The 12108-nt window shown below is 36.1% G+C and overlaps 1 protein-coding gene across 1 annotated transcript in view; it reads left to right on the forward strand.

Moving 5' to 3' along the window:
• LOC145987318 (dual 3',5'-cyclic-AMP and -GMP phosphodiesterase 11A-like) overlaps window positions 1-12108 on the forward strand; it is a 219956-nt gene that overhangs the window by 190965 nt on the left and 16883 nt on the right. Inside the window, exons 12-14 of the mRNA XM_083121842.1 lie at window positions 9073-9180; window positions 10439-10548; window positions 10898-10988. Coding sequence (XP_082977968.1) covers window positions 9073-9180; window positions 10439-10548; window positions 10898-10988 — 309 coding nt within the window. The remainder of the gene's footprint in view (window positions 1-9072; window positions 9181-10438; window positions 10549-10897; window positions 10989-12108) is intronic.

The following is a 12108-nucleotide window of genomic DNA, read 5'->3' on the forward strand; positions in this document are numbered from 1 at the left end:
TCCTCAAAATGTATGCAACTACATAGCACAATTTCAAAATTGACACTGATGCATTGACTTTGTATTTATTATAAACAAAATATATGTCTTATTGGCTTATTTCTAATAAATCAGGTACGTGTCCTCTTGCTATGCCTTAAGAAGTGGCATTGTAAAGTAAATTTGATTTAAGGTATTTTCTTTTCAATATCATAGCAATGTCTGGAACGAGACAGGGAAACCAAAGGGTCCAGACTTCCCACGAATGACTTAACAAGTACTAATATTAAGTAATCAAAATATATTTGTTTAGCATTTCTCGTCATTATTTATTTCCACGGAAGTCAGATGGGGATCATACGGCTTTCAATGAGAGTACCGAAGATGCATGCACACTGCTGTTTGTAAAAACCTGCATGAAATATTAATTAAGAAATTTACTTTTCATCAACTGGACCTAACATCCTTTTTTATTGGTCTGTAAATTTTCTATTTTTTTACTTTTCTGACATTAATTTACTTGACAGGACAATTGCTTTTACACAAATTTTAGGGATCTTAATGAATATGTGCTTATATCGCCTTTATATTATTCATGAAATAATAACAATAACAAAATTAATGTACATATTATTATGAATAGACTTATGAATTATAAACATTATTTTTATTTCTGAGACACATAGTTCGAAACCCCCCACCACCACCTAAATATATTTATAGATACGTCGTGGCTGTAAGTTTGTATGCACGTAGTAAAACATGGCAAACCATTGATCTGACTTGTTAAGTTACATCCCTTTTATCGTATTGCCAAATCCAGAATTTGTTGCCAAACACACAGAAAAGGAATTAACCATGTTATCTTTATCAGATACTTCTTAGGACGAGTGACACAAACGTATGTCTGGATTTCTATCTAATTTTGAGTTTTCGTTGGCTTCAACGGCTTCGATGCCGCAACTCGAAGGTTCTACTCCCAATGATCAAAGCCCGACCTTTATACAACTCGGGAATCGATCTGGTTAAGATCAGCACAGCTAATCCTCTTACAGACTGCCTGGAGCAAATTCGTTTAACTACAAAAGGTAGCGACGAGCGGACGACAAAAGGCAAAGGCGACGGAAGATTGGGATGGCAACTTCAAAGCATGTAACACGATAGACAATTCCAAAGATTGTGGTTTTGTGTTTAGGCGCTGCCTGTATCCAACATGCACAAAGATCTTGTTTATCGCCATGTATTAGATTGTATTTGTTTTAACTTCAGAACATGCACATGAAACTGACCTATCAATCATGGTGCGCATAGATAATTTTCTCAAAGGAGGAATTAAAATCGAAAAGTTGTCACAGATAAACGTGTTTCTATTGCAGGGTGTCTACCAAAATAACAAATCCAAAATTCTTGACTTTTTCATGACATTTCTTTCCTTTTTCTGGTCATTTTTTACCTTTTTTCTTAACATTTATCGCTCCCTATTTAGGTATAGGAGCGTCGTCGCCTTGTAATAAAGCGGTCCCAGGTTCGATACCCGGTGGATTCACAAGTGGTTCGAATCCCACTTTAAACTGTAGGTCCAGCCCCGATTAGCCTTTCTGTGCATAAAGTGGACTTAAAACACCAAATCAACCAACCAACCAACCAACCTATTTAGATATAGTTGGAAATTAAGAAAATATATATTTTTTAATGCAAAACCCCTACCACAAGGCCAGTTAAGATGAAAACTGAAGCTGTAGTTTAACAAGTGATTTAGACTTGCTTTAATTATTAGTAATGCTAATCCTTCAGACTTCATCCTGGATGAGGAATGGCCACATTGCTTTTAATATCTTTACAAAATTTCATGTATACAAGAATTTAATTCTTAAGAAACAAATGAATACCTAGGTAAATCTTAACCACAACTCAATGCAATTTTAGATTTCCAATATTCAATTTTATCAAAACCCAGTACACATATGTAAAAATGTAAATGCACTACACTGTACAAAATACCAAAAATTCTTAACCACAAGCATAATTTCTCGACTTTTTCTTGACCTACCTGTTGATTTCTTGACTTTTTCTTGACTTTCTTGACCTACCTATTGATTTCTTGACTTCTTCTTGACTTTCTTGACCTACCTGTTGATTTCTTGACTTTTTCTTGACTTTCTTGACCTACCTGTAGATTTCTTGACTTTTTCTTGACTTTCTTGACCTATCTGTTGATTTCTTGACTTTTTCTTGACTTTCTTGACCTACCTGTTGATTTCTTGACTTTTTCTTGACCTACCTGTTGATTTCTTGACTTTTTCTTGACCTACCTGTTGATTTCTTGACTTTTTCTTGACTTTCTTGACCTATCTGTTGATTTCTTGACTTTTTCTTGACTTTCTTGACCTATCTGTTGATTTCTTGACTTTTTCTTGACTAGTAGACACCCTGTACTTACACTTTCTTTCGGTCACTTAAATCAGGACTTGAAAAATATAAGTAACTGGTGTGAATCAAATGGCTTAGTTCTAAATTTAAATAAATCTAAATTTACTATTATCGGAAACAGTAATCTCCTGAAACAAATTAATCTCAGCGAATGCAAAATATTAATTGAAACGAAGAACGCAACATTCTGACAAACAGTACGAAATATGGGCTTGACCATGGATCAAAAATTAGACTGGTCTGAACATGTACTGAAACAGTGCGGTAAAGGATATTCAGTGCTAAAGAGCTTCTACACGCTTGTTGACTTTATTTCACCCAAAATTAAATTAAATTTGGTCCAATCTTTAATATATCCTCTTTTCGATTATTGCGATGTTGTTTACGGGCCAAGAATCACAAATAGGCTCTCAGGCAAAATTTAAAAAGTCCAAAATGCATGCATGAGGTACGTCTACAGATTTAAAAATCACGAACACGTTCTCCCTGTGTTTAATCAGCACAAAATTCTCAACATGGCAAGACGGAGAGAACTGCACATGACCTGCATTACTTGCAATGTTATAAATAAAAACATCCCGGACTATCTGAGTGTAAAGCTTAAAGCCAGGAGTGAAACGCACTCATACTCCACCAGAAGCGTCGCTAACCTCCATATACCTCGCTGCATAACTTCTGTTTCGCAATCTTCGTTCAGTTACATGGCACCTAAAATCTGGAATGCACTCCCGAACGAAATAAAACAACTGAACTACAAACACTTTCGTAGGGCAGTATATGATTCACTGATTGATGATCAGAAGCAAAGTAAGACCACATATGATTAAAAACTGTTTCCTGTGAATTATTGAAAAAACTGGACCGAAACTAAGTAATAATACATGTATATTATTATCTTTTCATTTATTAGCACACGCACTGTATATATTTTGTCATCTGTTTTCTTTTTGTGATTTTCTTTGTGTAGTAGAAGTGTTTTTTTATAGTTTCTTTTATGTTATTTTACTTATGTAGTGTCTTATAATCTTCATGTATAATAAAGTACCTAGGTACTTTACTACATTTTTCTTTGTCGGGTTAGGTGGTAGATCAGCATTTGCTGAGCCTCGCCCAAGAATAAAGACCATTGAATTGAATTGAATTGAACTAGGCTGCTCTCTTACAATGTCGAAAGTTTATTTGAAAAATGCGAAGTGAACAGATAGGCACAAAAGCGCTGACTGTTTACAGTAAGCAGCTTATTATACAATCTAAGAGGATCTTAACTGAAATTCAGCGCTGCAAGCAGACGGATATAAAACTAACATTATTACTAACTTTCTCGCCAAGTACATTGAGCACCACCACCATAAAGTCAAAGATCTCTGCAGCTCTTTCTTGTAACTCGATAACTCTTGAATTATCGAGAGAGAGCGCGCTTCAACGTACAGATTGCTTTATAAAATTAGCATTTTAAAATTGTTGCGTCCATGCATTTAAATAGAAATAATGTTCATGAAAGTATATTCTTAATCATTTCTTCTTTCCCACCCGATTCCGGGACGTTTGTGCGTCCAGAAGAAACTATTCGGGACACCGGCACAAATGATACCATTCCGGGACTGTCCCGGTAAATCAGGGACGCACAGCACCCCCTAATAGTAGTTCTGATTGAAATGCAAACGAGACGCAAGGATTTATTTTTCCAATGAATTTATCGGATGAACTACCAATGCCTTTGGGAACGCCGACAACAAAGACGACGCATCTACAATCCACCCAGCCGAGCAAACGACACTTTCTCTTCCATCTCCTTTCATCTCTCTTTGCCTCATTCCCACATCCCGGAACAGCGAGTTGAAAACAAACAAAACGACTTTGCGTAACTTTCACATTTACGAGCAAGCTTATAATCCTCCCTCTCCCTCTTTTTTTTTTTTAAAAAAAAACATTTTTCCTTCTTTCACCTACTTCCGCCGCTTTTGTATTCAAATCCAATTTCCCCCAACTCAATTTATGCTTCGTTTCTTGCTATTTCCCTGAAATTCTCGAGCGTTACAGAGGAGCACGTGGAAGGTCTGTAATTGAAGGCAAGAGCAGCGGATGGAAAGAGAGCCTGCCTTCAATGTATGTTGCGTAATTAAATGCGTCCTTGAGCAGCCATTACTAAACAGGAGGCTGTCTCTGTACTCTCTAATTCCGGTTCCTTGTTTCCATTAGTGAAGCAACGTTGCTGTAACTTAGAGTAACCAATTACATAACGCCTGGGTCAAGTTCAACCCCTGCTGTTATCGACAAGGTAGTTTCTCCAGGCTCGATGGAGGAAGGGGTGGATATTATTTGCATAATGTTCTTAAATATTCTAGAACAGCCTGTTGCCATGTATTATAATGATGCATGCGTGATTTCCATGCTTGCATCAGTAAGCACAATGTACATTCATGTTGGCAAGTGCATTTTTTTTAAAAAAAATAGTTTTGCAATTTCAAGATAAACATATAATATAAACATAGTCATTGAAAGTAATGCAAAAGTGATAATACCTAGGTCTACTTTCTCCGCAGTAAAGTTTCCTAACATAATGTTGTCACCAACTTTAGACTGATTGCTTGATTTGCTTTATTTTACTTCGCTTTTTGTGTCACTTTTGGCTAATTTGCGAAGATGAGGGTGAGTGATGATGATATGATGAAATTGACGAATGGACACTCACAAATATCGAACCCGGGACCCTTGTCGTCGTAGCGCGATGTGATAACCACTCCGCAACGGGGGCCGCCGGCTTGTCACCAACGTTATACGGAGAAACATACAAAAATACATACCAGAAAATGTACCACTAATACTCCCAAAGAGTAGGTGCCTAACGCACAGGAGAGATTTTTCTTTTTACGTTATTCCGAATTTCTGCCATGAGAATGTAGAGAACACAACATAATTAAAAATAATTACAAATTTCACCACGAAGTGTTACTTTTCTAGGAAAAAGTAACATCTGTGGGCTCAAGGACCCCTCCCACCTTCTCCTTGGAAGTTACAGGTAACAGTCCATAATGTTACAACACGTCCTCGAGGAAGAAATAGAAAATGTCCCATTAAGATTGTTTACTAATTAAGAACAACTGTCACTGTGAGATTTAGACAAGTATTGCATATTTCCACAAATCTGTGATTCTTGCTTGAGGACATTTCATGGCTATGGGGATATAACCATCACCAATCCGCACCTGGTTATGTCAGCAATGTTATAAAAACACTATCAACATCGCTGCATGTCGAATAATGTACAGGGTGAGTCAAAAGACCCTCACCACCTCTTATAAAATGAAAGGGAGTATAGATTGCAGCAATTGGTCGTGGTAGTAATATGTTAGGCCTAGGGGAAAACCTTTTGGTTTATGTCATGACAACGTCCGCCATCTTGGTGACGCCATCTTGGATCCAACTTCATTTCTTTAAATGGGTAGGGGGGCATGTGGAGTATGGTTTTGGGCTAGAATTTCACCAGGAATTCACTGGTGAAGTCAGATTTATGAAAACTTTAATGCTAAGGAAGTTATGGGCTTATGAAAGTTATAATTACGTATCATTTGCAGGTGCTGAACCATGCCATTGACCAAACCCGAACGAATCCAGATCATCAAGCTCTGTGTGGAGGGGGGGAGGGGAGGGCATAAGTGGCCGTGCTGTAGCTCGTGATTTCAACGAACGGAACCCTCAACGAAACCCAGTGTCGCACGTTACAGTGTCCCAATTGCTGACCAGGTTCAAAGAGAGCGGTACAGTCCAGGACAGGCCACGATCTGGTAGGTCCAGAACTGCCACTGACGACGGAACAGTTACGGCAGTGCTCGCACTGCTGACCCACTCCGTTGTTTTCAAATTTCAAAGACGCTATTTGATGTAGTTGAAAACGTGCTTTTCTGTATTATTGATACTCTGTACTTCTTATGTGTGGAGCTAAAGTCACTTGGTAAATACAGCTCTTACTCTTTCCTGTGGTTGGATGCGAAAGGGGAGTACAATTGCCTTGTTCAAAACGTGAATAATAACTCTGCATAAATAAAAGTTAATGAGTTGCTTGTAGAGGAAAATATGCAAATAGATGAAAATGTCAATCAATTGTTCGCGAGAAAAATACATTCTGAATGTTCAACTAGTGGATTGATTGATTGCGTTAAAATTTTGGGGTGCTTCGGCACACATGGGCATTTTTTACCCTTCTAAGTACACGAGGAAATATACCCTTATCTAAAATCCTTACCCTTATCTAAAATATCCTTACCCTTATCTAAAATCCTTACCCTTATCTAAAATTCTTACCTTATCTAAAATCCTTACCCTTATCTAAAATTCTTACCCTTATTAAAATCCTTACCTTTATCTAAAATTCTTACCCTTAACTAAAATCCTTACCTTAAAGTTAAAAAAGGGATATAAAGAGCCCCTTGAAAAAGGTTAAAAGTGCAAGTTTCAAAAGGACCTGCGCAAGAAAAAACAATGCATTTAAAAAAAGGCAAGGATAGTCGAAAAACTTCCTCAGAAACAGTGTAAAAAGCCCGCTCTTCTCAATAACCTAAAAACATTTGTTAAAACATGGACGTTAAATCGTTGGGAAGATGGGAAGAAATCTCTCTGTGAGAAAATTCAAATAGGCACATTCGAGAAGAATGCGACGAACACTTAAAAGAAGATTACAGGTACGGGACAGTGGAGGGTCCAGCCCTTGTAGCAAATGACAATGTTTGAGACGGCTGTGTCCAATTCGAAGTCGAGTTAAGATTACTTCTTCTCGACGGAAGGGACGGAACGAGGAACATCATCCACCAATGGTGGGCTTGATAGCATGATGCTGAAATAATATACACGAGAAGATCGTGACCAAAATATACTCCGTAAGGTTTACATAGGGTTAAAGAAAAATATTGCTCAAACCCAAATAGTGTGTGCGATCTCATTAACAGGAAAAGAACAAAAGTGATGAATTATTAGTACGGATTATAATATTAATTGAGAGCTAGCTGGATATGAAATACCGAAATTATCTCTGTGTGCCATCATAGTTATTGCCTAAAACTCTTCCTTTCACTTCACCAAGCTCCTCAAAATCGCAACTTTATTAACTTCATCCTGGAAGAAAGCAACCCCGTCTTACTTCACCGAGGCTATGCCAGCAATTTTCTCCGGCTCGTCACAAATTTGCTCAGGTTAGCTCAAGTGGCTCTCCGGACGTAAGTGAGATGCTGGAATTCTCTCGGAAATCATCTTCCGCTCCCCCTCCCCCCTGTCCCGGAACCAGGCGAACAAATAAAGATGTCGGGAAGCGATTTTGTTCCATTTCTGCAAAGTAAACGCCGTAGCTGGTTTTTGAAGGTCGTACGAAATGGAAGAGAGAGAGAGGGGGGGGGTCATTGTATTTTCTCTCTCTCTCCCTCTCTCCTAACCTCTCACTTGTGGTTGTTCCAACTTCAGATAAACATTCGAAAGGGTCGATCGATAACCAAGGTTTTTCTTCGGGAGACAGGGACAATCTACTTTCTGCCGGTATCCCCCGCTACCCCAGGGGGGTACATCAGTTTTCTGAGGCCACGGGAGATTCGTCCAGAGCCATGTATAGAATGATTTTTCGGTAGGAAACGAGAGTTGTAGTAAAGGGGCTCTTCTTCAGCCCATTTCATTCTTCTCTCTTAGTTTCTCTTTTCTTTCTTTCATCTGCCGACAATCCCGACAGGAACCTTCAGCTGGAGGGGAAATGAAGCAAAACATATAAAGCCAATGGAGTGATGAACAAATGTTTCTGCATCCGTTAAAGTACACACAAAAGTAATTTAAGCTAGAACGTGCATACAATTATTTGCTCTAAAGAACCACACAAATGAGAAAACAACGATTACTGTCACTAATATTATCTATATATACTTAATTTTTTACAGTAGCGCAGACTACATGTATAACTTGGCATTGAGGGGCTTATGTATAAAGTGTATGTAATACGATAACAGAGCAGTCAAACCATGAATTGATTGATTGATTGATTTAGTTTATTTTACTTCGCGTTTTGTGCCTCTTGTCTAATTTGCGAAGATGGGGATGAGTGATGAAATGATGAAATTGATGAATGGACATTCACAAACAACCAAGCTCGAGATCACGTGAAGTTAGACTCTAGAAATGTAACATTCTTCAGTTTTCAAAAAATCTTAACACATAAATCTTGCAGTTATTTAATATTTTTTTATTGTTTGCCATTATCACTAATTGCTAGAAGTGAATGGAAGCATGTCCATCTTTCAGTATGCTTTAGAACACAACAAATTTTACGAATTTCTTGTACGTTCAAATTCAAATTCAAATACAAATTCCATAGGCTGTTCTCCCACCTAACCCAATCTATTAACGGATAACATCTCTAATTTATTTAACTCATGTAACAAACATGTGTTATTTTCAAATCATGAATTTCCTTGAAACAGTCAACTTTCTTGACTATTTTCCAAGATTCCAGATTAGGTAGCGTTTCTTGAGACAATAAGATCGCAGTGGGTCCTCCTTGTAAAACTTAACGGAAGCAAGTTACTAATCAACAGAACTTGGTCAAACATAAGTTTGAATAGCAATAAATCAACACCTCAGTTATTTGCTGCAATATGATATCGTGGCTTTGTATTAATTTTAATTTTTCAGACTTTGTATCGCTTTCTACTGACTGTGAAACGGAATTACAGGAATGTACCTTACCACAACTGGCGCCACGCTTTCAACGTTGCTCAGGTCATGTTCGCTATTATGTTGGTAAGTACAGTATCTTTTCTATTACACTAATGATGTGTCATAAATTATATGTTTACGCCTATATCCTTGTCTATACATAATCTACGAGTAATTTAGAATAGCTTAGAGTTTTCATAGTCTACCTAGACAAACAAGAAATAAAGCAATGTGCAATGATGGCTTCAATGAAAGGACTTATTTAATACAAAGTTCTCGTAAGCGTAAAATGTTGGGAAAAAATAAAACATAACGTAAAACATGTTAACATCTTGACTGTGTACTCTCATAAATGAAAATATTGTGTACCGTCTTTCCACAAAATAATTGTGAATTATATTCAGTCTAAGTTTTGAAACAAATAGTAATATAAACAATATAAACGGCTAAACGAGGAGAAACTTTCCCGTATGTGCGGGTTAGTTAAAGGATGAGAGGTGCATGCAAGTTTCAATGCAAAGAAGGTATCGGGTTCGAATCCCAGTCTGAGTATGGGTGATCTTTGTGATTATCCTGACAGCAACACTTTAACAATGTCAACAAATCAAACGTGTTTCCCCCAACTCTGTCAGGAGGACTCTGCAGCCAAGATGGGAATCGGATATCAAGGTTCTATTCAAAATACACACTCTACTCAGTACCATATATGATACTCGTAATAATAATAACTGAAAAATATGCTCCGTAAAATATACATGACCATACACAGCAGCCCAATAGTATATAGTTAGAATTTAAATAATTGTTATTATCATATATTTATCGTTATTAATAAGCACTTTTGATTTCAAACAATAACATTTTCTCTAAAAAAATGGATGTAAATATTGGCTTCATGAACATTAATTGTATTAACCTTAACAGTATTATTTTTTAGTACATTTTATTTAACTTTGTTACAGTGAAGCTTTTATTCTTAAAACACCTACTTGATATTAGCATACATTTCAAAACCTTTTCAAGCAATATAGTGTCGACTAATTTTGAGATGTTATTTGTAACTAAAAATGTTTAAACAAATGGTGAGGGTTATACTTAAACCTCCCCTTATATGCAGCCATGAAAATGGGTTTTTTTAGTTATGGATGATTCACTGCATTGATTTTCAATGTTCTTTGTACTTTATATTTTGAGATTCTTCTTAGATATATTAGCTGTGTGTGTGTGTGAGAGAGAGATCGTATCTAGTGCTGAGGTATAATTGTCGTGTGTGTTATTTCTAGAGGGTCATTTAAAATCACACCAAATAAATACCTGATTTGCATTTCTTCTAATTTATCAGGGCTGTGAAATGAAGGAAACCTTCAGTGACTTGGAGGTTTTCGCGATGTTTGTGGGTTGTCTCTGCCACGATTTGGATCACCGTGGGACCAATAATTCCTTCCAAGAAAAGTGAGTGATTGAAAAAACAAAACTTTGAAAAACAAAGAATTGGTATAGATTATAAACTATATGTATGTCTGAATTGCGAAGAGTTGATAAAGTCATAATTGTAATACAAAACATATGAAAAAAAAGTGGGCAAAGGAAGCTAAAATGTTCATGTTTTATTGTTACTAGTATTATTTGGAAGACTTTATTCCTTTCTCTCGGCACGATTTGTCAGCCATACTTAATATTTCATTATGGTAATGTACACGTTCGTTCCATTATTTGACAACCATTTGATAGAAATGTAATTATAGTCAGAGTGTTGTGATGTTACCATATACGTATAACTTTGTTATCTTCATTTCTTTAGGACTGGTTCAGCATTGGTGCTTTTGTATGGAACCCAAAATACTATGGAGCATCACCACTTCAACCACGCAGTTATGATCCTAAGTAGCGAGGTATGTTGTGTGAATTAATTACATAATTTGTAGAAGTAAGCTCATACTTTAAACAGATAAAACCATTTACCAAGCAGAATTTTGATTTAAGATTAATTTTGTTTGCAATTTAATTTATGTATTAGTTTAACTGATTCATTTCCGACTCGGTATTCAGGGTGTCTACCATTCCATAAAAAGAAAATTCCGTGACTTTTCCAGGTTTTTCAGATCAAGTCATTAGGACAATTCTTGTATTTAATTATGCGTATAAGATGGTCACAATATTTTAGCTACAAATCACATTTAGAATTCTACTTAACCAATTTTTTATAATATTCATTTCACATGTTAAAAGTAATAAAGAGAAGAAAAAAATTAATAGAAACTGACTGTCTGATAGGAATATCAGGGGTGAGCTTTTACGAAATACTTGTCACATATTGACTAATGGTTAACAATGATTCTTCTTTTACAAAAAATCAAAACAATTATAGCATAAATAATACACTCTACATAAAAATATAGTAAAATTTAGTAATATGTATTAATCCTAATATCTACGAAACACAACCAAAAAATTGAAATAAGAAAATGGTAAATTCTAGTAGCCACTTAGGTCTATTTGTTCAAAACATGGCCCCTTTTCCTGGAGTATTTACCATAAATTTTTTACTGTAACTACTGGTAATGCTCAGTACATCAAACTGAAGTATAGTTTGCACACAACCAATTTAAAATTTCTTGATTTCCCCATCTTTCTATGCTCAAAAACTATTTTTAGTGCACTACTACAAAAAAGTTGATTTTTCAAGAAAAAACAGTACATTTACCTGACATTTCCAGGATTTCCAGGTTTTCCAGACTAGTAGACACTCTGGCACTGTATGGCAAGTTCAATTAATTGTAGGCAATGGATAGGTGTGCAAATAAAAGAAATAACTTTAAACGACAGCGGCGATACGATTTTTCAGGACAAATAACCAGTTCCATATGTCTGTAAGATATGTCACATTTATCTATGCTTGCATTTAAACAAAGTCTGTGTGAATGGCTGTCGTAAGAAACTTATAAAAATAGCCGTTTACGTTCATAATTTTTTCTTGCTGGATGATTGAAATTGCAAAGAATATTTTTACTT

The sequence above is a fragment of the Lepisma saccharinum genome, chromosome 1 (assembly GCF_977018435.1).
Source record: "Lepisma saccharinum chromosome 1, izLepSacc3.1, whole genome shotgun sequence".
Lineage (NCBI taxonomy): Eukaryota > Metazoa > Arthropoda > Insecta > Zygentoma > Lepismatidae > Lepisma > Lepisma saccharinum.